This window comes from Branchiostoma floridae, chromosome 13 (assembly GCF_000003815.2).
Source record: "Branchiostoma floridae strain S238N-H82 chromosome 13, Bfl_VNyyK, whole genome shotgun sequence".
Lineage (NCBI taxonomy): Eukaryota > Metazoa > Chordata > Leptocardii > Amphioxiformes > Branchiostomatidae > Branchiostoma > Branchiostoma floridae.
In genome coordinates, this window is record NC_049991.1 from 20,301,726 (window position 1) to 20,328,963 (window position 27,238).

Here is a 27,238-nt window from a genome sequence, read left to right on the forward strand (position 1 = left end):
CATTTACAAATCCCATCTCCAAGTAATACGGGCTAACTGTCTTTGTACCTTTGACTGTAGAAACTTGGTTCAATTGACTATAAACTCTACTTGACTTCCTCTTGCTGTCTTCTTGGCCCCCGGTATGACCCCAAATGCCTGCCGACATAGTGTGTCCATTTTGTAATTGGCGAAACCTGTTCCTCTGATTTTTTTTCAGGTCTGTTTTTTTCGGATAGGTCCAAGAAGAAAAAAATGTCTTGCTCCTGTATAATGTACTGGTCCCTAAGTGTTGGTATACCATGCTATGTGTGTTTAGTCCTATGTTCAACCTTCCTGGCCACTTTGATTTCACACTGGAGGCAACTTTTTTTTTTTTGCCAAACTTTTTTTTTATTCGCTCGCTCGCATCAATTTTGGAGTTCCCAGAGGATGTCATCCATATAATCAAATCAACATGGCCTTACTGTGAAAGAAAGATGCACAGAGATTTATGATATTTGTTCCAATGTAGAAATAAGTCGTCATATTGTGGGGATGCAAACATGTTTAAGACTGTAGTCATTCGTAATGCTTAGCTTTAAAACTAGCAGAATGTTTGAAAGTTCAGAGTGGATTAATCTGACATTAAACATAAATATGACTTTGTGTAGAATATAATCCCTACAAATGTTTTTTTTCATGGTGATAGCACATTGCTACATCGGTTCTATAAAAACAAAGACTGTGTATCACTGTTGTCAAGAACATGATTTGTGGAAAAGTCAGTGGAATACAACCTACTTTCAGGGACATGTACCTTCGCTGTTAAAATACCCGAACTCGAACTGTCCAAACATGCATTTGATAGACAATATATTCGTTTGTATGCCTTGTCAATTTCAATTTCAGAACAAATTTACTTTGCAACTTATGACAGTTCAAAGAGAGCACAAAATGATATATCATCAAAATCATGAAAATTGACCCACTTTAACGGACAATTGCTTAGCAACAAAACAAGAACCCAAACTCTACAAGCATGACCTTGAGAAACAATATCTTGGTTTACATTTCAGGTAAATTCTAGTTACAGAACAATTTTGGCTTGTGAGTTATGATTGTTCGAAGATGATGCAAAATAAGGTATTTTATCAAAATCATGAAAATTGACCCACTTTAAAGGACAATTACGTAGCAACGAAACAAGAACCCGAACTTTACAAACATGCACTTGTTAGACAATACATTGGTTTATAATCCATGTAAATTTTAATTGCAGAGCAACTTTGGTATGGGACTTATGATTGTTTAAAGAGAGCACAAAATGACATATTGTCAAAATCATGAAATTTGACCCACTTCGATGGACGATTGCGTAGCAACAAAACAAGAACCCAAACTTTGCTAGCATTCATCTAATAGCCCTATAGTAGGTTATTATTTGTAGTAAATTGCAAGCGAAAATATTTTATACTTATGGACTTTCAGTGCTTTGAAGTTGGGCAAAATTTCAGATTCTTTACAACCTGAAAACAGTGTATTGTATTCAGGCTGCCCAGGGCCTTAGAATTTACAGGAGATTAACTTTACTGCTGTTTCATACAAGTTTAGGCATTGCTCTGATCAGCATATTCTGCCTTTGTTGTTTAGTTAAAGCATTGTTCAGTGATAGTGCCCTGAAGTTGGCAAATTTTCATGTTTTTGACATGCCCAAATCCGGCAAAATGGCCCCAAAACTTCTTTGGCCTGTTGCCATGGCAACGAGGGGTTCTGAGAAGAAAGAAAGCTATTTTGAGGGGTTGTGTACCAAGTACTATCACTGTGCAAAAAAGGAGCCAAATCTATTTTTTGACCGGTGCCACCATTGTTTGACCCTTACAGACATTCGCTCTTAAAACATGAGCACTCGGGGTTGTTTTTTTTCAACTTAATGATTTTTAAGCTCTGAGCTGAGAACAACTAGACAGTTGAGATCCTTTCCGTGTCCTCCATACAATGGAATACGCAATGGACGTTACATACTACTCAAAGATGTTTACGTCATCGTTCGGCAAACTTCGTGCCCTTCCGGAGGCTGTTCCATGATCCTCCCTCCGGAAGGGTGTCATTTGAGAAGCCGCCATCTTGGTAGGCGAGTTGTACACGTTTTCGGCGGAAAAATCACTTCGATCTCGCTTTGTGAATACAATATTTGCTCAATATCGACAGGTAAGGAGCATAAGGATATAAGGATCATATTTTCCATAAGTCGATGTTTTGTTTTGAGGGGGAAGGGGTAATTTTGAGAGTTGTTTTAGGGCGATTCGAAGGTTCCATTCGCGCTCTATTGGCATGGCTGTCAAATCAGTTGGGCGATGGTGACCCGCCCTTACGCAGTATTTATCCCATGCGTGGCGTATTTACTAATGCCTCTAAATCCTTGTCGTCACTGCTTTACCTTATTTATCGCACACAGTAACAGGGGGTGTCGCTTTTCGTGGTACAGCGCGTTTTGAAACGAAACGACGTGAGAAATTTACGGCGAAATTTTCCTGGCCGAGGCTTCCGCCTAAAAATCGTTGACCTCGGAATTATTATGATAGAAGGGTCTTGAACCAGCACACACACGTCGTGCCGGGACGTCCTTGGTACGGGGACCTACTCGGCATTCTAGCTCTTTCCACCAGCTTTGGCACCCTTCCATGCCCCGTAGGCTGTTCATTGCGTCTGTGTTATGCCTCTGTCTTTTTTCGGAGGTATCAAGCTGAGTTAGTGAGTAAGCAAGTCGCCCCCCTCCCCATAGCGTTGTTGTTAGAACCGGTGTCCTTCTGCGTTCGGCCGGCCTTGGATCGCTCAGCTTTCATCCTTGTGACTTTTAGTGGGGCTTGAAAGAAACGCCAGCTTACGTAGACAGACATACAAATATACAGCTCTCTTTGTGGCACGGGAATTTTCACAAGATCGTAAGAAAAATAGCCCTTGTTTAAGTTGGAAGCCATAGCGAAACTCGAGTTTTGGTTGCGTAATTTGTTGTTACTCGGCTTGGTTTACGTCGTAGTCGCGCTTGCAGCGAATTTCTCTTTCCATAAAAGGTTTCATCTTTTGAAAGTGTTAATATTTCTTCATACTAGCAAAGGATACAGGCATGAACTTCCAGGAAGTCTTAGAGATATTTTTCAAACTTCCTCTGGAGAAACAGGAAATGGTATAATCGCTTCCTCCATGCAGCGTCAGTCATATGAGTCTTAAATCCATTTTACATGTAGGTGTTTCCCATGCATAAGTTCCTAATGTATAACAGTAACAACCCATTTGGTGTCTGTGTTCCATGTTGCAGGTTATGGTGCTGTGAGAGTGGAGAAGGGAGAGAGAGAGGTTTCAGCTAGACTGGTACTAGTTTGATCACTATTGTTCTTCAGACAAAGACACCGGGCCTCCTCGGTTATTGTGTTGAAGGCAGGTGGCTCGGAATTAATCAGCCAAGATGCCGGTGCGTCGATCGCTCAAGAACGTGGTCCACAACTACACGGAGCCGCAGGTCAAGGTGCGCGAGGCGACCTCGAACGACCCCTGGGGGCCCTCGAGCTCGCTCATGACCGAGATCGCGGACTTGACCTACCACGTGGTGGCGTTCTCGGAGATCATGAGCATGATCTGGAAGCGGTTGAACGACCACGGGAAGAACTGGCGCCACGTGTACAAGTCTCTGGTCCTGCTGGACTACATCATCAAGACGGGTTCGGAGCGGGTCGCCCAGCAGTGCAAAGAGAACATCTTCGCCATACAGACCCTTAAAGACTTCCAGTTCATCGACAGGGACGGGAAGGATCAGGGAGTGAACGTGCGCGAGAAGTCGAAGCAGCTGGTCGCGCTGCTGAAAGACGATGACAGGCTGAAGCAGGAGCGCCAGCGGGCGCTGAAGGCGAAGGAGAGATTCGCGCAGGCGAACACGGGTATCGGCAGCAGCTCGCCGCAGCTCTTCAGCGAATCACAGGAGGGGAAAGGGGCGTCAAGTTCTCCGTACAGAGGTAAGACTTGTTTTTAAGTTATCAAGTTATTATGTAGAATTAGAGAATCATTTCTTTTGTTGTGTAATCTTTCTCTGTTAGGCATGAAGTGTTTGTTTGCTTGTCTTCTTGTGTGTCTGGGGGTATGTGACTATTGAGAGGGGAAAGGGGCGTCAAGTTCTCCGTACAGAGGTAATACTTGTTTTGAAACCATAATAAGTATTAAGTTCTGTATGTAGAATTATAGTATCCAGTAACCAGTTTGTGTGTTACACTTGAAGTGTTTGTTTGCTTGTCTTCATGTGTGTCTGGAGGTATGTGACTATTGAGAGGGGATAGGGGCATCAAGTTCTCCGTACAGAGGAAAGACTTATTTTTAAATTATGAACTTATTATGTAGAAAATATAGAATTATTACTTTTGTAAAATTGAAGGTACATGTATTGTAATCAGTTTGCATGTTAGACATGAAGTGTTTGTTTGCTTGTGTTCATGTGTGTCTGGAGGTATGTGACTATTGCAAAGGGATCGGATGAAAGGCGGAAGCGGTATAGGAATGTAGAATATTTGTTAAAATTGTGCAATGTATGTACACATGTGAAAATCCACTGTATGTACATTTTTGTGTTCATAAAAAAAAAAACATGATATGTTGTACGAAAATGACTTGTTCACTCTAAAAGCAGCTATCATCTCAAACAATTGACTTAAGGATGTTTGTTGTCTGTTGATGTTGAAATGAATACTAAAGGACTTTCTTGTGAGACAGTCGAAACAGTTGCTTTTTATTACATGATTAATAATGTTTCAATCATATTAATGTTGTCAATGTGCAACCTATTAATTTGAAAATTGCACATGACTTGCGTCATAAAATCAGAGCAGCCAAAAGATGTTTGCACTTGGAAATGAGTGTAATGTACCTATAGTCTAATGGTGAATTAGTAAGCTATTAGTTTTACACTAATAGTTACTTTATAGATACACTAATAGTATATCAGAAATCTTGTTTTGTCAGTCATTAAACATTGTGTTTGAGTGGCAGGCAGCATTAATTATGAATGAGTCCACCAAGACTTGCAAAAGAACAAGGACTGGTTGGTCTTTCACTGGTAAACGTGAAAGTCTACTAGATTGTAGCTGAACTGGGCTGGCAAATAGAGAAGTCGCGGTCTACGTGTGTTTTGCCTCCCTACTACTGACAGTCACCAAAGAGGTGAATTTTTACGCAGGACTAGAAATACTGGGTGCAAATACACTTTTGTGCACCTAAAATTGAACTTGTTCACCTAAGTTTTGTCTGAAGGTGCATAACTACTGTAGATATTCATGTAGATAATTATATAGGGCAACATAGAACTTGGGTTTTCCTAACACCATTTACATTTTATGAAATTGCAAGTTGGCATATTTTTGCCTGCAATCGTAGATGTTTTTATTGCTACAAATTGCACGTGGATATTTTGATCCCTGAACTGGTTACCTGGCACTAAAAATAACTTGGGTCTACCCTGGGTGGAAAGAGCCAACTGAAAATACGAACTAAATAAAAAGAACACAGGTGAAAATGGAAACACTGATTTATTTTAAGGCTTGCTCACCTACAGGCCCTTGCCCTTTCCCAAAATACACCCTTGGGCGTTAATGTGTTGGTTCCTGATATGCTGCATGGTGACGTCATGGGAAAAATGAGTCTGCCTTTTGTGAGTCATAATCATATGGCCGAGACCTGCTAAATATACACATTGGTACTGTCAGTACGTAATGTGTGGGAGGTTGATATTTAACTAGATTTTTATATGCTCTTTTATACACACTGACAACATGTGTAAACACATGTGAAAAGTATATAGTATATGCAGTATCTCCTGCATTGCACCTGAAATTTGCATAAAGATTGAATGAGATGAAAGAACTCCAAAATTTCAGGTTGCGTTGCGTACTGCCCTCCCTGGGTTGAAAATCAAGTTGCGCCAAGCAAAATGTGGTTGCTTTTGCAAGTTTAAAGTGGGTATTTTGAGCACTGAAGCTTGTCCAGGGTCAGGGTGGGGTTAATGCGATTAAAGCCTAACTACAGGTTGCCCTGCTATGGGTCATGTGATACATGTGATAACTGACAGAAACCTTATTAAATACCATATCTGATTGCTGTTGAACCCTTGGTAATGTAATCCTGCAGTTGTCAAAGTTCGCCTATCAATGTTTTGTGATTCAGAGTCTGACAGATTCAGATTGTGAGTCATGGGTAGAGAAAAAACAGACATGGGATTTGGAAGGACTCGACTTGAGATTAAAAATTATGAATCACACCCCCCACCCCTGGACAGGCACTCTGACAACAGTTGCTTGGAGTTAGATATTTGCTGTTTTCATGTTTGCAAAAGTGCAAAAAAGTGCTATTGGTGTTGATTAGTCGAAGAAACCATCCAAAAATGACAAACTTAAAATGATGAACGAAAACGACATGAAATTCGTCTACGCCTGTAGCCCTTACAGACATGCACTGAACAGCCTATACCGGTAGTCCCTCAATACTTATTACATGGAGATTTATTATATGAATGATACGGACTCAAGGAAATCATTTCATGCAAGCACATTGATTTTTCGTACATACACATACTTGTGTACACATTTACTGATTTAGGGTTTGGTTATATTTAGCCAGTGGTTTTACATTGTGTGAATAATCCTGTTGTTTAATATGAAAACATGTCGTTGTTCCGTGTAGAATTACCAACAAGATGTAATTGTAATTGTGGTTGTTGAACACTATTGCATGACCTATTTATTGGGTTAGACTGTATTAATTTGGTTAAGTAGCTTGTTTAAATCCACTCAAGCTTCAATGACATCAGCTATGAAACTCCTGACTGGGCTGTTATAAATTCATTTATTACTTAGTTGTGGCTGGCTGTAATGCCAGTGTTCTCAAGGCCTTTACACAGCATAGGGGGCCCCTATGCTGTGATTTTGATCCTATATGCTGTGATTTTGGCCCCTACGCTGTGATACGGACCCCCACATTTTGATTTGGGCCCTACATTATGTTTGAACCCCTACATTGTGTTTCAACCAGCTTTATTTCAGTAAGTTTGGCTCTCAAAGTACAGGAAATAGTGTTTCCGAGGGTTATACTTATACTTTCATAGATAGAAAATTTTGAAGGGGGAGGATTCCACCAGACCCCCTTTAATGTTCACACCTTTACCGCTTGCCATGTGGCTTTTGCACTAACACTCGCTTTACACTAGGTTTTTCTGAGACGTCTTGGCCAAGACCGTCTCAAGACCGTCTCAGCCAAGACGTCTCAGCCACAGTGTAAAGAGCGATTTAGGGGTCTCAAGACCAGATTCCTGCTGTGCGTCTTGAGACCACATCAGATGTGGTCTCAAGACGCTCAGCGGGAGTGCCAAGACGCCCAGCAGGAGTGCCAAGACCCTTTTTTTACTGTGTAAAGAGAACGGTCTCAGAAAATTCGTCTCAGAGCCTGTTCAGAGCCAACTTCAGAGCGGTATTAGTAGGTCAACGGGTATATATCATTGAGCCTACCAAGTGCGATCTCTACAGCATTTTGGATCTGTGTTTACTAGGTGGTTGTTTTTCATTATAAATTTTTCTTTTTTATTTTCGACACCTTTTTTACCTCTTTGAACAGGGACAGTTTTTGTTTGATAGTAGTTGGAGTCCACTACAATCCAACTTTTCATATTTCCCCTGAATTTGTGAAAAAACTGCCTACTTATTACGGAGGAAAGTGTGTGGTTAAATGCAGAAACACAGAATAATGCCTACATGCCTGCTCTGCAGGGAGTCCAAGACAGCTTGTCACAGCGTGTATAAAGAGAACTGTTAAAGGTCTTGGCTGAGACGGTCTTGGCCAAGACGTCTCAGAAAAACCTAGTGTAAAGCGAGTGTAAGATGCCTACTACGCTGTGAAAAATTCCTGGTGAGAACATTGAATGGTACCTGCTGTGCCTGTGCATGTAATGTGGGGCTTAGGTGAGCAGATATGTCATCACCCAGTCAGCGTCAGGAATTAGGACTGTCAGCGTCGGGCCAGCGCTCGGAATACCAATCTACAAATTGCTGCTTATCAAGTGATGAGACCCGATCTCCGGTCCCCCGGGCGTTTTGCCCTGGTATTAGCGGACGTGCAAATTGCAGTGAAAATTGTGATGTGCACATGAAGATTGGCATGTAATATATATTGATGATCAGGTGCTAAATGTGAAAATTGAAAAGTGCTGTCAACATTAATCATGCTTGCAGTAGTATGACCTTATTAGTTAAGATTAAGAATAAAACAAGCTTAATGTGAATGGGAAAAGTTTGAAAACATGTGTGATACTATGTTTGTGTCATGTGTGGGTGTGTATAATTTATATGTATTTATCATTCATGATATATGTATTGCCATGTGATAAGTATGTGTACAGGACTTGAAATGTCCACTTATAATTGTGTATTTTAAGGTTATTGATATTGCAGAAAAGTTTTAATTTCACAAGATAGAGGATTTTAGGTAGATATGCAAATAATTCAATTTGTGTGAGCTAACAGTTTTTTCCAGACTTACATAAATGCATTTTTACCAGCAGTGCTTGCAAGGAACCAAACTCACCCCCCCCCCCCCCCATTCTCTGCACAACTCATGATATATACCATATTTATTAACCCTCTTGCTTCATCCTCATGCTCTTCCAATGACCGGTTGTACCCCCCACTATGCAGCTGACGACACTAACTTTGGGGATGTTGGTCCAGCCTCTGAAGCCACTGGTAAATGCCTGCTCACTCACTCACTCTCTCATTCACGTTTTCCGCCGATCCGGACTCAAGTTGAATGTACTGTTCTCTGAAATGCACAGCACTTTTACCAAACCAAGCACAGTACATGTAGTTCTTTTGGTAGGCAGTAGTAGTACTAGTAGTAGAGTAGTCAACAATGATGCAACAACATCAGTAATGCACCCACATCATCAACTTTCTAATAGTTTCTTTTCTTTCTCTTTTTCTTTCTTTCGCTACTTTTTCCTTGATCCGTTTTTGGCAAACAGTTTCCCCAATCCAGCTGATTCGTTGTCATCGCCACACAATATTCCAGTGTGTCAGGATGTGCACATTCATCGCACTTCTTTCCGTGATTTGAATTTGAAATCAACAAATGGTTTTGCACTTGTACTTGTACAAATAATTATCTTAGACTAGTTAGAGGAATGCCCCTGGACGCCCTTACGCTACAGAGAAAATCGTCTGACAAGCATGAAATTCTGATTGACCAGGGATGCTACCAGGTCATCTGTGGTCACAGTCTTCTACTGTGACCTCTGGAATAATATTTTTGCCTCTTGGGATATCTAAGAATGCACTTTTTTAACTTAAAATCATCAAAAACTCTGCACCAGGGAAGGTGAATGCCCCCAGACCCCCCCGACAATAGTCACTTACCGCGACTCACCAATAAGTTTGGACTCCCTATTATAAAATCCTAGCTAAAAGCCTGGTGAGAGCTAGTGGGATGCTATAATCTGGAATGTCTTTTTAGTGACTTAATTCATTTGCTTGATATATTTTGTGTGAAGTAAGAGGAATGGATTGGGAAGGTCACACAAACAACAGGAAATACCCTGATGACGAGAAATATTGATTTGAAGAAAGAAAACATGCTAAATGTACACCTGATTGTTTCACAGGCTGAAAGTGATTCTTCCTCGTCCATCCTCAAAGAACTTGTTTTGTTTGCAGTAAATTGTACTCCTACAAAACAGAGGACAAGATTTACACAAATGCTTCAGAAAGAACTTAGATCTATCTAAGTAATTTAGAAGTACAAACATATACAATGATCTGCTGTACACTGGCAGCCTGATTAGCCTTACCACAAAGCACTTCAAACACAGACTACTTGCACTTGTATTTTGTATATATTTCATTGTCAACTATTATTTCAACTCTTCCATGAATTTGGTAAGAATTTGTATTGTCTCTGTCAGCAAGGATCTTCTGTACTAGCCACAGCCAAGTCTAGTTGGGCAGCCCTTGTCAGGGTTAAACAAGTTTTCTAAAATTCACTTGTCCTATCGGGCAAGTACATAAAAAATTTACTTGCCCGAACCAAATTTTCACTTGCCCGAAATTTAAATTACATTTTTCTATGTATTTTCACTTTGTTTTCCTCACTGACGAGAAAGTTTTTGAGTTTTGATCTGGCCCTATCATCCAAAATCTATGTTTCTACTGGCTTAAAAATGACATGGTCAATATAGGCAGGCATTCAGCCCCATGTGCTGTCACACTCAGTGGTAATTTGAGCGGGTCACATCTGGAAATTCTTACTTGCCCGTAGGGCAAGTGGGGAAGCACTTCTGCTTGCCTGAACAGCACTTTTACTTGGTCGGGACAATCGGGCTAATGGACTTGTTTATCCCTGCCTTGTTACAAGTCCTGAACAGACAGTCCAATAAATGAAAAAAAATCTGATGAGACTATGTTGTTATTTGAACATGTAGTCTTCTTCGGTGCAAAACCCCATTGTTTTCTCCTGCAGACGTTTTAATGACCTGTCACCTTCTTCACTGCATATTGAACAGTTTGTATCGGTGCTAAGTCAAGTTATTACAACAGGTCAAGTTCAATTTACGCTTACATAACTGTTCATTATGCACTGATATCTAATCTACCTCACCAGTGAATACCAGATTCACGATGATGATAATGCACATGGTTATCTACATCATTCACCCGGACGGGTGTGTCACCCCGTAAGGGGCGGTATAACCCGTCGCTGTGCGAACATGTACGAACATGTATATAGGGCTCCCTTGGAAATCAGTTACTACGTTAACTAAAGGGACTACCCTAAAGATCAATAAATAGATAAATAAATAAATGCACTAATGAAAACAACACAAGTCATTGAAACGTCTGCTGCAAAAGAATAAAAGACGGTTGTGCACAGAAGAAGACGATGTTCCAACCCTATGAAACTGTTTTTATTTACGGAGGTTGTTGTTTTTTCTGCATTCCCAGCAGGCACGCCGCCCGGAATCTCGTCTGACATCGAGCAGGCGCGGCCGCAGACTCACGGCGAGGAGGAGCTGCAGCTTCAGCTGGCCTTGGCCATGAGTAAAGAAGAGGCCGACCAGGTCAGTAAAGAGGCAAGTGCACAGAGAACGGTTCCGACGGGGTGCACGGAGCACGTGTCAATGTCAAGCCTCGCCAGGTGTGCAGATGTGGGGGAGGGGGGTAGTTTACAGACCCCTTCTTCCAAACGTGGAAATGCAAAAAAGTCAATGTAGAAATGCAAAGCAAAAGCACAGTAATGATTAAATTGAAAGACCAAAACTTGATTTGACAAACACAAAGGAATTTGACTGAGAGACAACTACTTTAAAGTTTTAACTGAAATCCAGACTGAAGGGGTCCAAGCATTCTTCCTTGCGAAACACCAAAGCAAAAATTCGAAAATAACAAATAACTGTCTGACACAAATACAGACGTAAGAAGTACTAATTGGTGATCATTACTATACAAATCATTATACATACTATACGTACATCTTTTATCTGATCTCAATTTGAAATTTCATCTGTGTTGGTAGAAGTAATTATGAATCAAACTTAAACAAATTTCCAACACAAAAATGATGGACCTACCCAAATTTTGGACTGTGAATCTCCAGGAATCACATTATGCAGATAGAACACGTGACTCGTATTCATAAGCAGTGGATTATAAGTTGTAGAAAGTCTATGGCGTCCCCCGTCTCTGTTTAGGGATGGTTGTAATGTTGGCTGGAAACAAGGATCGGTTTCAAAGAAGGATTTATGATTTGGGAATGTAAGATTAAGAAAGCTGTTTCCTTGGGTGGTTGTAAAGGTCTCTGCACACCTGAGCTGTAAGGGTTACATGGACACGTGCCCGTCACACCTGTAACGCACTCACACAGGTGTACACTCAAGGTCAAGCTGACCGTCTTCACCTCCAAGAGGACGCCGCTGTCCCAGGTTTGCGTGTGCCGCTCCCTCTCCTCCCTTGGAGACTCTGTGTGTGTGTGTGTTGATCTGATGCTATAATGTCATTCTGTCTCAGATGGCCCAGGTCAAGTCTCAGCCCGGCGCAGCGCAGGGCCCCCCTGGCCCGCCGGCGCCGGCCCCCGCCGCCGCCCCGCAACCGCCTGCAGAGGACGACGACATTCAGCTGCGCTATGTTCTTGCCATGAGCAAAGGGGAGGCAGAGAAGGTTGGTGGGCCCACGTCTCCTTCTCATCAGCTTCTCTCTGTTTCCTTAAGTTGGTGTTGTCACTTTTTTTTTCTTTAAGATGTTACGGTCGCGCCCCGGCCATGTCTTTATTCTTGTGTTAGAAAGTTCCAGGCAAAACAAGCAAATACATTGTACAATGATTTTCACAATCTCAGTGGCACTTTTTTTGGCAGGGTTTGGTAAAAGTGGTAAAAGGTACACAAGTTACCCACTGCCAGAAATAGGCCTTAACATTTGGAGTTCTTAAACTGTAACTGCATAGGTATGGCCAGCCCTATGTTAGGTGTCTGTTGACTACCTGGTTAGGGAGGTAGCAAGAAGGATGGGGGAGAGTAAATGGGTTTATGTGAAAAACAAATGCACTTGAAGAATAGCAGAATAATAAGCAAAAGTCTACGTTTGCAAACTTCTGTCAATTGAGACCAGAAAAAATTTTGCTATAAAAAAAACAAAATGCAGAAAGAGTTGATCTGGAATAAAATCTCCCCCTCCCAAATCCTTCTTGGTTAGTCCTACGGTAACAGTACTGTATGGAACAGTAAGTATGCCTTTACTTGTGTTTCTTTTGAGTTCTGTTTGAGTATTTCATGTTATGATCACTTTGATATGTTCATACTTTGTTCCTTTTGTACATTCAGTTTTTTATTATACATACCAGTTTCATTTAATGTCTTATTTGTATTGAATGTTAGCATGTCTTATACATATTATAGACTTAAATGTGATAGAAATTTCTTTCAATATTGAAAGACACTAGAGTACCACTGTATCCCATTGAAGTTCAAGTCTTGCAATGTTGGAATAGCAAAATATTCAGTATTGTGTTTTCTGAATTTAGATTTAGTTTTGAAACAGATAGATAGTTGTATTTGTATTATATTTTATATTGTGTGCATGTACATTTGTGCAGGCTACAGTATATATAGAATTATATATATATATATATATATATGAATTTAAAGATTTTCATTTTTTCACATTTAATAATTTTTTTAAGTTGCCTTCATAATCACATTGATTGTTCACAACTTTCTACAATGTCAACAGATTTCTTATCTTTTCCACTTTCTTTGAAAACCACACAAAATCATTTCAACATAGATTTCCTAGGCACACAACCTTTATTCTTTTGTCCACTTCCAACAGTTTCTGCAGCCATCATTTAGACATGACGTGACTTTGCCATTAGGCCATGTAAATTTGATTATGTGGATGATATCTTCTGGGAACCCCAAAACTGATGCGAGTGTGCAAAAAAATGTTTGGCAGAAAAAATAGCCTTCATCATAAAATCTGAGTGGTGAGGAACATTGAACAACCGACTTAACACTGAGTTTGATATACCGCATTGACTTTGGCATTCTACAACATTGTATCTGTTTTCTGATATATTTTTCCCAGTGTCCGTCAGATATTTGCTACTTTGTTTAACTTACAATATGATCAAAGATATTCATTCGGACGAAAATTGATGCGCATGTGAATGTCATCCATACAATCAAACCAGCATAGCCTTAGTAAGAAAACAGTGTTGAACTGATTTACCTACCCAAACCATGTACAGACCTAAGATTTTGAAATTGTCTTGAATCAAAAACAAGGGAATGTACATGTCTTGAAGCTTGAGAAGTTGTATCTGACCCCTGGAATGTTTCCAGGAGGAATGGATGTCATCTGTACGATCAAATCAGCACAGCCATATAGTAATAAAACAATGTTGAACTGATTTACCTTCCTGACGAAACTATTTACAGACATTTTGAAACTGTGTTGAGAACTTGTATCTGACCCCTGGAACGTTTCCAGGAGGAATGGATGTCATCCATACAATCAAATCAGCACAGCCTTAGTAGGAAAACAATGTTGGACTGATTTACCTTCCTGACGAAACTATTTACAGACATTTTGAAACTGTGTTGAGACAAAGACAAAGAAATGTACATGTCTTGAAGCTTGAGAAGTTGTATCTGACCCCTGGAATGTTTCCAGGAGGAATGGATGTCATCCATACAATCAAATCAGCACAGCCATATAGTAATAAAACAATGTTGACCTGATTTACCTTCCTGGCGAAACTATTTACAGACATTTTGAAACTGTCTTGAGACAAAGACTAAGAAATGTACATGTCTTGAAGCTTGAGAAGTTGTATCTGACCCCTGGAATGTTTCCCTGCTGTTCCCAGGAGGAGCGGATGAGGCGCGGAGATGACGTCAGGCTGCAGATGGCGCTGGAGGAGAGCCAGAAAGAAAACTCCAAGGAAGAGGTGAGAGTTTAGAGAGTTAAGTTTACACAGTCCCTGGGTCTGTATGAAGACCTCTGAACTACAGGATAGAAAACTGAAGTGGTACGACCAGGTATGGTGGTCATCTGAACTAGCCAAAACTATCATGCAGGGAATGGTCTGGGGAGGAAGAAAGAGAGATAGAAAATGGGAAAGATTTGAGGATGATGTCAGAATGACAGGCACTGAGAAGCATTAAAAAAACAGAAAATCGAGAAGGGTGGAGAAAACTGTCAATTACCTGATACTATTGGATAAATGGGATGTTGAGTCGATGGCCATGAAACCTGAGCACTATAGTCATCCCAATGTGATGATCTACCTCAGTACCTGCTACATTTATTCAGGGATTTAAACCCAGAAACTTCAGTATCCAGAACATTGTATTGAGTACTGTTTGCCTGTCTCCCTTCAGTTGAACCAGTCTTCCCTGTTGGACCTTGCGGACACGACGCCACCCGGACACGCAGCCGACCCTTGGGGCGGCCCCGCCCCAGCCAACAACTCCGCCCCCCAGCCCATCCGACAAACCGACCCGTGGGGCGGCGGCGCCACCATTTCCGCTCCCGCCTCCGCTACCAACATGGCGGCCGTCGCGCAAGCCGATCCGTGGGGGTCAAGCTCACCCCCCGCCCAGCCGAAGTCAGCCCCACCCCCCATCCAACAGGCCGACCCCTGGGGTGGGGGTTCGACGAGCCAGCCGTCGTCGCAGTCCCAGTCCCCCTGGGGGTCCCCGGCCATCAGCAGCAGTGCTCCTGTGAGCAGCACCTCCTTCGACGCATTCGGAAACAGCAGTCAGACGGCGAGCAACGATCTAGACGGCTTCGATCTCCTCGGTTCACGGTCCACGGGAGGCAGTGGAGACCTACTCGGGGGCGGCGTTTCCTTGCAGAACAACGTTGGCCCGTTTAACATGATGGGGCTCGACCAGGGTTTACCCATGCAGCCGGGCGGCAAGCAGAAGACGCCGGAGACCTTCCTTGGCGAGAACTCGTCCCTGGTGAACCTGGACAACCTGATCAGCCAGCCCGCCGCCCCGCCACCCGTGCTACCGCCGCCGGCGCAACCAGCCGTCACAAACCCCTTCCTCGGGATCGCGCCGCCCTCACAACCGCTCTCGCAACCGCCCCCGGCAGCCAAGCCGGTCAGCAACCCATTCCAGGCTCAGATGGTCAGACCGCCCACTATAAACCAGATGCGCTCGCCGCCCGGACCGCCCGTGCAACCGGGACTGGTTGGACTGGGCGGCGCGGACGGCCTCCCACAACCGCTCCTCCCCATGGGAACCACAGCACAACCGGCGCAGCCCACCAACCCCTTCTTATGAAACTGTGACTACACTAGCGCTAGCTGTATAAGTGTGCATGGAAGAGGTACAAGGTGGTAATTCCGCTCAGCCAAAAACGCTCGCAGAAAAATGCGAGGGTGTTGAAACATTTTAAGAGGGGGGGAGGGGGATGCTAGCAAAATGTGACCGCAAAAAATACGTCCCTATCATTTCACGTGATCAACTTTCAACTTGTAGGGTAAGACGTCGGCAATTGTACACTAAAGATTTGTAGAAGTGTGAATTGTAGAAAAAGTATGACATAGCCCAGCGTTTCTAGGGGAAAGGTCTGTCAGCTAGTAGAAGTGAATGAAGCATAAGATGTAGACAAGCCCTTGGTATTCTGTGCCCCCTGCACATGCGCTGTGTGTTTGTAAATATCTATCGTACAGTTTGGGTCTCGGATGCTGACATGAGAGCTATGGTTCTTGTACTGAGATAGTGTGCTTTGCTTTCGAGTCTCAAGCCACGATGTTACCGTACCAGTCGACTCCATTTTTGTAAGAAAAGGCGTGAGAAAATGCGACTACAAATGATATCGCAGTCAGTGTGTTTCAACTACAAAGTGTTTCAACAGTTTTGAATGACATACTTTTAGTCTGGACTTGGACAACTCGATTCCGAGACTTAGGGAAGATGAAGGGAAGTGAAACACACCATTATGCAGATGGTAGGAATAAGGCTACTAAATTCACAGAGTCCGATGCTAACTGGATATTTTGAAATATGGTTTCGTAGTACATGTAAATTGACAATCAGGCTGTGCTAAGTTTGCACAATGCCAGGTGCTTTTAATTCTCATCTTCTCAGTCACTCCTTGCAGAAATGGACGCACTTTTCCAACTGATATGGGTTTTTTTTCAAAATCTTGTGCAGCGATCATTTTCAATGATTTCTTCTTGCTTGATCTTTTCCATGTTGAGGATACCAACTTTCTGTGTCAATGAGAGGGGACAGAATATTTTTGATCACAAGCAATGTTTTACAGGATAATACATAGTTGTAAACTTCTTTTCACAACACTGTTTTACAAACACTCAAAGTACAAAGCTTCAGCACTTGAATCAAGCAGTATGGAAAAACAATGTTTGTTCAACAGCATTTTTACTGGTTTTAACTGTCAGAACAGGCATCAGACAGACTGAATTATATGTTTTACCATGTATGATGTAATATGAAAACTTAAATTTTTAACAAAATGTACAAGTCTGCTCATATGTCATAACACCCTCATGGCATACCATTTCTTCATAACCCGAATGGTGCTGGCTGAAGACTGCTGCAAAAACTGTTTGGACACATTCTAAAGTAGACCCACAAGAAAGTGTTGTAAGCTGACTTGTCTTACTGGAGACTCTGCTGTAACTTCCCAGCGAGGCTTGATCATCTGACGTGTCTTCTTACCAGTTGTCTTTACTGAACTCGAGTCTTACACGAGACTTGTTTGACTCTGTCGTTTCTATCTTTACATTTGTCTTAACTCAAGTCTGTCTCGTCCAACTGGAAACTTGGTAGACTTGTACATTTCTTCTTTCCAGTTGTTTTTACTGAACTCAAGTCTGAGTTGTCTGACTGGAGACTTTGTCAACTGTGACATTTCTTCTTAACAGTTGTCTCGACTGAACTCAAGTCCAACTTATCTGACTGGAAAATTTGGTCGAGTTTGCTTTAACGACTCGCAGTATTGTGCTGTCAGCTTGATGACTTCTGTTGTGTCTGACGTATTTGGGCGCAGTTAAACCAAATAATGTATAGTCAAAATTGCACAGGAAGACCACTTTGGCGACCAATTAAGATAGTTGTGGCAAACGTTATCTAAGGGACTACCAAAACGTGGTCATATTGGGCAAGCCGTTCTTCTGCAGAGGTGGTCTCTTGTACAGATTTGACTATATGCAAAACAATAATTAGTACCCAGAAACTTTGCTCAACATTAAGTTTCAGACGAAATCCTAGACCATGTCAAATTGCTACATCAGTCCATGTCAGGGAGTGACTTGGAAGTTCTTTTGCTATCCAAGACGATATTTTATTACCGGTACCAATACTTGCTACATTATGTCTTTCAGGAAGCTCAGAGAGTTTTACTTCAATTTACTCCACATTATTATTACTCTGTGGAAACTAATGTTGAGACTTGGTAGTTTTCGTTGTGGTTTTGTGAACATGAAAATTCCAGTGTTTGCAAATTGTCACCTCTAACATATATTGATATTGGTTTGTACCATATGATGACTAGCTAATGTTGAATTTAACGTTATATCAATTCTTCCTATAGTCTTAACGACTAAGATGCAGCTATGGGGTTTTTAAAGTCATATTTAAGATGGAAAGCTGAAATTGTATCTAAAGTAGCTCACTAGCATATTGTATGATGATTTTCAAAACTACTATTTGACTTGTTTCATTTTCACTTTGTATGATTGAACAAGACTGACGATCTACTATTGTATATTATCATAATTATTATCGTACTGAAAACTATATTTTGGTAGAAGTAAAAAGAATACTGCCTCCTTCACGCACTAAAATCTGATGTTGACTATGTCCAAAGTGTAAATGTAAAATTTGTCGATTGTACATGGGAGCGTTAGACTTGCTGTGCTTTGGGCTCCTTTTTGTAACTACGGACTGAGGTTCGCTTAAAACCCACACAGATTTAATTTATAATGATGACATCCTCTGATGCAAATAACTTGTTCTGCAATGATCAATGATCTGTTATTAGACAGCTCAGTTTTAAAATCCTGTGACATGTACATGGCCTGATATTATGACTTGTGTGGTAGCATTGGCAATGGGCTTTTCTATTTTGGTAGCCGAGTGCAAGCTTTGTTGTGTATTTTTACCCAGTTGTCAGGAGCAGCAAGATTTGTTGTTATAAAGGTCAAAATTAAAAAAAAAAATAAGCACCATGGTGTTATCAATAAACTAACTTTGTGTGGACTATCATTACAACTTGTGTTTTTTTTGTCCTCTAGCACTTCACAAAGGTTGATACAGTAGAGGCCGCTTAATTGCACGGCCTATTTGCCAGTGAATTTCATGCAATTATCCGACTGGTGCAATAATGCAAAGTTATCAAGCTGGACCACACCGGTTTGGGATTTTAGGATTCTGTGCAGTTAACAGAAGTTTGCGTTAATCCGTTGTGCAATTAAGTGGCTTCTACTGTACCTATGTTGAGTTCAGTTGTCACAGGTTGCAGCATCTGTTCTATATATTAAAGTGGTCACATTTAAATGGATTCATCTACGTATTTGGATAGGCGTTTGGTGGAATAGAAGAATTGCCTACAGTAGATGCCAGTTAATTGCACAACAGATTAACACACACTTCTGTTAACTGCACGGAATCCCAAACCCGTGCGGTCCAGCTAGATAATTTCGCATTATTGCACGGGCCGGATAATTGCATGGAATTCGCTGGCAAATGGAAAGTGCAATTAGCGGCTCCTAGAGTAGTACTCTTTTTACATCATGCTTTTTGGAGACCTCAGGTGTTTTGCTTCCTTCTTCCTAGTCAGTCACCGTGTTGCTTGCGTGTGCGGCTAACACAAGTGTTGATAGCACTACTTCTGGTGTCATTGATGTATTACTCCGCGAGTGGGCATCCTGAAATAGATCCGAGCGAAAAACTGAACGGCTGCATGGACGCATGTTTTTAGCGGTGAGAAATTCGGTTTTGGCCAGCCGAACTGATATCAAAAGTTCGATTGGTGAAAGCTTGCTTGTAACTGAAGAAATCAGCAGGTAAAGTTTGACAGCCGCGCGCTAGGTCGGAGGTACACAGCGCTGGGTTCTGAGTGGTGCGGTTGTACGCTAGCAAGGAAAAAGTGCCTTTTGCTGGGATTGACTAATTGTAGCTTGTAATTGCTATTAACAACAAACCTATGGATTCTAGTCATTGGCAATTTTTTTTCTATTATATAGAGTAAATCTGCTCAACAGAGAATGAAAAATCTGCTGACATTTCATGTAGCTTCATTATAAAGGCGACCATGTAAAACACGAATTATAACCTAGAAGTCTATGGGAAGAAGAAACTCATCAATGAGACCTGAAATGAATATGAAAAATATTCATAAAAAATCAACGATTTGCGCTGGAGCAAAAAATTGAAAAGGTTTTATAACCGGGCGCCAGCCCGCATTTTTTGGCTGCAGATTACTCCGTCTACCTATTTCCGTTAACATGGTAACGGACGAGTCTACATTTCCAAGGGGCGTAATTATTGTTATTTTTGTTGTATCGTACTCTACTAGATATATAAGCCATTTGAAAGAGGACTAAGGTTCTAAAGCTGTTTTTCTTGGTGTAAACTACTTCCAAGTTATTTTTTGCCTTCTCCGCATTGTCCCGAGCGCGGTCCCCGGCCATCAGCAGCAGTGCTCCTGTGAGCAGCACCTCCTTCGACGCATTCGGAAACAGCAGTCAGACGGCGAGCAACGACCTAGACGGCTTCGATCTCCTGGGATCGCGGTCCACGGGTGGCAGCGGCGACCTACTCGGGGCGGCGTTTCCTCGCAGAACAACGTTGGCGCGTTTAACATGATGGGGCTGGACCAGGGTTTACCCATGCAGCCGGGCGGCAAGCAGAAGACGCCGGAGACCTTCCTTGGCGAGAACTCGTCCCTGGTGAACCTGGACAACCTGATCAGCCAGCCCGCCGCCCCGCCACCCGTGCTACCGCCGCCGGCGCAACCAGCCGTCACGAACCCCTTCCTTGGGATCGTGCCACCCTCTCAACCGCTCTCGCAACCGCCTCCGGCAGCCAAGCCGGTCAGCAACCCATTCCAGGCTCAGATGGTCAGACCGCCCACTATAAACCAGATGCGCTCGCCGCCCGGACCGCCCGTGCAGCCGGGACTGGTAGGACTGGGCGGTGCGGACGGCCTCCCACAACCGCTCCTCCCCATGGGAACCACAGCACAGCCGGCGCAGCCAACCAACCCCTTCTTATGAAACTGTGACGACACTAGCGCTAGCTGTATAAGTGTGCATGGAAGAGGTACAAGGTGGTAATTCCGCTCAGCCAAAAACGCTCGCAGAAAAATGCGAGGGTGTTGAAACATTTTAAGGGGGGGAGGGGGGATGCTAGCAAAATGTGACCCCAAAAAAAATCGTCCCCATCATTTCACGTGATCAACTTTCAACTTGTAGGGTAAGACGTCGGCAATTGTACACTAAAGATTTGTAGAAGTGTGAATTGTAGAAAAAGTATGACATAGCCCAGCGTTTCTAGGAGAAAGGTCTGTCAGCTAGTAGAAGTGAATGAAGCATAAGATGTAGACAAGCCCTTGGTATTCTGTGCCCCCTGCACATGCGCTGTGTGTTTGTAAATATCTATCGTACAGTTTGGGTCTCGGATGCTGACACGAGAGCTATGGTTCTTGTACTAGTGTGCTTTGCTTTCGAGTCTCAAGCCACGATGTTACCGTACCAGTCGACTCCATTTTTGTAAGAAAAGGCGTGAGAAAATGCGACTACAAATGATATCACAGTCAGTGTGTTTCAACTACAAAGTGTGTTTCAACAGTTTTGGATGACATACTTTTAGTCTGGACTTGGACAACTCGATTCCGAGACTTAGGGAAGATGAAGGGAAGTGAAACACACCATTATGCAGATGGTAGGAATAATGCTTCTAAATTCAAAGATTCTGATGCTAACTGGATATTTTGAAATATGGTTTTGTAGTACATGTAAATTGACAATCAGGCTGTGCTAAGTTTGCACGATGCCAGGTGCTTTTAATTCTCATCTTCTCAGTCACTCCTTGCAGAAATGGACGCACTTTTCCAGCTGATATGTTTTTTCCCCAAATCTTGTGCAGCGAACATGTTTCAATGGTTTCTTCTTGCTTGATCTTTTCCATGTTGAGGATACCAACTTTCTGTGTCAATGAGAGGGGACAGAATATTTTTGATCACAAGCAATGTTTTACAGGATAACACATAGTTGTAAACTTCTTTTCACAACACTGTTTTACAAACACTCAAAGTACAAAGCTTCATCAATTGAATCAAGCAGTATGGAAAAACAATGTTTGTTCAACAGCATTTTTACTTGTTTCAACTGTCAATACAGGCATCAGACAGACTGAATTACATGTTTTAGCATGTAAGATGTAATATGAAAACTTAAATATTTAACAAAATGTACCAGTCTGCTCATATATCACAACACCCTCATGGCATACATACCATTTCTTCATAACTTAAATGGTGCAAGCTGAAGACTGCTGCAAAAACTGTTTGGACACATTCTAAAGTAGACCCACAAGAAAGTGTTGTAAGCTGACTTGTCTTACTGGAGACTCTGCTGTAACTTCCCAACGAGACTTGATCATCTGACGTGTCTTCTTACCAGTTGTCTTTACTGAACTCGAGTCTGACAGGAGACTTGTTTGACTCTGTCGTTTCTATCTTTACATTTGTCTTAACTCAAGTCTGTCTCGTCCAACTGGAAACTTGGTAGACTTGTACATTTCTTCTTTCCAGTTGTTTTTACTGAACTCACGTCTGGGTCGTCTGACTGGACACTTTGTCAACTGTGACATTTCTTCTTTACAGTTGTCTCGACTGAATTCGAGTCCAACTCTGACTGAAAAATTTGGTTGACTTTGCTGTAACGACTCGCAGTATTCTGCTGTCAGCTTGATGTCTTCTGTTGTGTCTGACATATTTTTGCGCAGTTAAACCAAGTAATGTATAGTCAAAATTGCACAAGAAGACCACTTTGGCGACCAATTAAGATAGTTGGTCACCATAGACAGGTTTCTTGATGCTTGTGGCAAACGTTATCTAAGGGACTACCAAAACGTGGTCATATTGGGCAAGCCATTCTTATGCAGAGGTGGTCTCTTGTACAGGTTTGACTATACGCAAAACAATAATTAGTACCCAGAAACTTTGCTCAACGTTAAGTTTCAGACGAAATCCTGGTCCAAGTTAAATCGCTACATCAGTCCCTGTCAGGGAGTGACTAGGAAGTTTGTTTGCTATCCAAGACGATATTTTATTACCGGTACCAATACTTGCTACATTATGTCTTTCAGGAAGCTCAGAGAGTTTTACTTCAATTTACTCCACATTATTATTACCCTGTGGAAACTAATGTTGAGACTTGGTAGTTCTCGTTGTGGTTTTGTGAACATGAAAATTCCAGTGTTTACAAATTGTCATCTCTAACATATATTGATATTGGTTTGTACCATATGATGACTAGCTAATGTTGAATTTAACGTTATATCAATTCTTCCTATAGTCTTAACGACTAAGATGCAGCTATGGGGTTTTTAAAGTCATATTTAAGATGGAAAGCTGAAATTGTATCTAAAGTAGCTCACTAGCATATTGTATGATGATTTTCAAAACTACTTTTTGACTTGTTTCATTTTCGCTTTGTATGATTGAACAAGACTGACGATCTACTATTGTATATTATTATAATTATTATCGTACTGAAAACTATATTTTGGTAGAAGTGAAAAGAATACTGCCTCCTTCACGCACTAAAATCTGATGTTGACTATGTCCAAAGTGTAAATGTAAAATTTGTCGATTGTACATGGGAGCGTTAGACTTGCTGTGCTTTGGGCTCCTTTTTGTAACTACGGACTGAGGTTCGCTTAAAACCCACACAGATTTAATTTATAATGATGACATCCTCTGATGCAGCGAATTTAGCTTACTCTGCAACGATCTGTTATTAGACAGCTCAGTTTTAAAATCCTGTGACATGTACATGGCCTGATATTATGACTTGTGTGGTAGTTTTGGCGAGGTGCTTTTCTATTTTGGTAGCCGAGTGCAAGCTTTGTTGTGTATTTTTACCCAGTTGTCAGGAGCAGCAAGATTTGTTGTTATAAAGGTCGAAATTAAAAAAAAAAGCACCATGATGTTATCAATAAACTAACTTTGTGTGGACTATCATTACAACTTGTGTTTTTTTTTTGTCCTCTAGCACTTCACAAAGGTTGATACAGTAGAGGCCGCTTAATTGCACGGCCTATTTGCCAGTGAATTTCATGCAATTATCCGACTGGTGCAATAATGCAAAGTTATCCAGCTTGGACCACACCGGTTTGGGATTTTAGGATTCCGTGCAGTTAACAGAATTGTGCGTTAATCCGTTGTGCAATTAAGTGACTTCTACTGTACCTATGTTGAGTTCAGTTGTCACAGGTTGCAGCATCTGTTCTATATATTAAAGTGGTCACATTTAAATGGATCCATCTACGTATTTGTATAGGCGTTTGGTGGAATAGAAGAATTGACTACAGTAGAAGCCGGTTAATTGCACAACGGATTAACACACACTTCTGTTAACAGCAAGGAATCCCAAACCGGTGCGGTCCAGCTAGATAATTTCGCATTATTGCACGAGCCGGATTATTGCATTGAATTTGCTGGCAAATAGGAAGTGCAATTAAGCGGCTCCTAGAGTAGTACTCTTTTTACATCATGCTTTTTGGAGACCTCGGGTGTTTTGCTTCCTTCTTCCTAGTCAGTCACCGTGTTGCTTGCGTGTGCGGCTAACACAAGTGTTGATATCACTACTGTGTAACCTTCTTGTCTGATTGATGTATTACTCCGCGAGTGGGCATCCTCAAATAGATCCGAGCCCAAAACTGAACGGCTGCATGGACGCATGTTTTTAGCGGTGAGAAATTCGGTTTTGGCCAGCCGAACTGATATCAAAAGTTCGATTGGTGAAAGCTTGCTTGTAACTGAAGAAATCAGCAGGTACAGTTTGACAGCCGCGCGCTAGGTCGGAGGTACACAGTCCTGGGTTCTGAGTGGTGCGGTTGTACGCTAGCAAGGAAAAAGTGCCTTTTGCTGGGATTGACTAATTGTAGCTTGTAATTGCTATGAACAACAAACCTTTGGATTCTAGTCATTGGCAATTTTTTTTCTATTATATAGAGTAAATCTGCTCAACAGAGAATGAAAAATCTGCTGACATTTCATGTAGCTTCATTATAAAGGCGACCATGTAAAACAAGAATTATAACCTAGAAGTCTATGGGAAGAAGAAACTCATCAATGAGACCTGAAATGAATATGAAAAATATTCATAAAAAAATCAACGATTTGCGCTGGAGCAAAAAATTGAAAAGGTTTTATAACCGGGCGCCAGCCCGCATTTTTTGGCTGCAGATTACTCCGTCTACCTATTTCCGTTAACATGGTAACGGACGAGTCTACATTTCCAAGGGGCGTTATTATTGTTCTTTTTGTTGTATCGTACTCTACTAGATATATAAGCCATTTGAAAGAGGACTAAGGTTCTATAGCTGTTTTTCTTGGTGTAAACTACTTCCAAGTTATTTTTTTGCTTCTCCGCCTTGTCCCGAACGCGGTCCCCGGCCATCAGCTGCAGTGCTCCTGTTAGCAGCACCTCCTTCGACGCATTCGGAAACAGCAGCCAGACAGCGAGCAATGACCTAGACGGCTTCGATCTCCTGGGTTCCCGGTCAACGGGTGGCAGTGGCGACCTACTCGGGGGCGGCGTTTCCTCGCAGAACAACGTTGACGCGTTTAACATGATGGGGCTCGACCAGGGTTTACCCATGCAGCCGGGCGGCAAGCAGAAGACTCCGGAGACGTTCCTTGGCGAGAACTCGTCCCTGGTGAACCTGGATAACCTGATCAGCCAGCCCGCCGCCCCGCCACCCGTGCTACCGCCGCCGGCGCAACCGGCCGTGACAAACCCCTTCCTCGGGATCGCGCCGCCCTCACAACCGCTCTCGCAACCGCCCCCGGCATCCAAGCCGGTCAGCAACCCATTCCAGGCTCAGATGGTCAGACCGCCCACTATAAACCAGATGCGCTCGCCGCCCGGACCGCCCGTGCAACCGGGACTGGTAGGACTGGGCGGTGCGGACGGCCTCCCACAACCGCTCCTCCCCATGGGAACCACAGCACAACCGGCGCAGCCCACCAACCCCTTCTTATGAAACTGTGACTACACTAGCGCTAGCTGTATAAGTGTGCATGGAAGAGGTACAAGGTGGTAATTCCGCTCAGCCAAAAAAGGCTCGCAGAAAAATGCGAGGGTGTCGAAACATTTTAAGAGGGGGGGATGCTAGCAAAATGTGACCGCAAAAAAAACGTCCCTATCATTTCACGTGATCAACTTTCAACTTGTAGGGTCAGACGTTGGCAATTGTACACTAAAGATTTGTAGAAGTGTGAATTGTAGAAAAGTATGACATAGCCCAGCGTTTCTAGGGGAAAGGTCTGTCAGCTAGTAGAAGTGAATGAAGCATAAGATGTAGACAAGCCCTTGGTATTCTGTGCCCCCTGCACATGCGCTGTGTGTTTGTAAATATCTATCGTACAGTTTGGGTCTCGGATGCCGACACGAGAGCTATGGTTCTTGTACTGAGATAGTGTGCTTTGCTTTCGAGTCTCAAGCCACGATGTTACCGTACCAGTCGACTCCATTTTTGTAAGAAAAGGCGTGAGAAAATGCGACTACAAATGATATCGCAGTCAGTGTGTTTCAACTACAAAGTGTGTTTCAACAGTTTTGGATGACATACTTTTAGTCTGGACTCGGACAACTCGATTCCGAGACTTAGGGAAGATGAAGGGAAGTGAAACACACCATTATGCAGATGGTAGGAATAATGCTTCTAAATTCACAGAGTCTGATGCTATCTGGATATTTTGAAATATGGTTTCGTAGTACATGTAAATTGACAATCAGGCTGTGCTAAGTTTGCACAATGCCAGGTGCTTTTAATTCTCATCTTCTCAGTCGCTCCTTGCAGAAATGGACGCACTTTTCCAGCTGATATGTTTTTTCCAAAATCTTATGCAGCAAACATGTTTCGATGGTTTCTTCTTGCTTGATCTTTTCCATGTTGAGGATACCAACTTTCTGTGTCAATGAGAGGGGGCAGAATATTTTTGATCACAAGCAATGTTTTACAGGATAATACATAGTTGTAAACTTCTTTTCACAACACTGTTTTACAAACACTCAAAGTACAAATCTTCAGCAATTGAATCAAGCAGTATGGAAAAACAATGTTTTTTCAATAGCATTTTTACTTGTTTTAACTGTTTTCAGAACAGGCATCAGACAGACTGAATTATATGTTTTAGCATGTAAGATGTAATATGAAAACTTAAATATTTAACAAAATGTACAAGTCTGCTCATATATCATAACACCCTCACGGCATACCATTTCTTCATAACTTGAATGGTGCAAGCTGAAGACTGCTGCAAAAACTGTTTGGACACATTCTAAAGTAGACCCACAAGAAAGGGTGGTAAGCTGACTTGTCTTACTGGAGACTCTGCTGTAACTTCCCAGCGAGACTTGATCATCTGACGTGTCTTCTTACCAGTTGTCTTTACTGAACTCGAGTCTGACAGGAGACTTGTTTGACTCTGTC

General features: G+C 42.2%; 1 protein-coding gene across 1 annotated transcript; it reads left to right on the forward strand.

Moving 5' to 3' along the window:
• The first annotated feature begins 2,020 nt into the window (after nucleotides 1-2,020).
• On the forward strand, nucleotides 2,021-25,857 carry LOC118428631 (epsin-1-like). The gene is made up of 9 exons (XM_035838737.1): nucleotides 2,021-2,169; nucleotides 3,278-3,968; nucleotides 8,682-8,729; nucleotides 10,980-11,107; nucleotides 12,042-12,191; nucleotides 14,398-14,478; nucleotides 14,912-15,820; nucleotides 20,373-20,794; nucleotides 25,204-25,857. Exons 2-9 carry the CDS (start codon nucleotides 3,425-3,427, stop codon nucleotides 25,784-25,786), a joined length of 2,865 nt encoding a protein of 954 aa, XP_035694630.1. The 5' UTR covers nucleotides 2,021-2,169; nucleotides 3,278-3,424; the 3' UTR covers nucleotides 25,787-25,857.
• The last annotated feature ends 1,381 nt before the right edge of the window (nucleotides 25,858-27,238 follow it).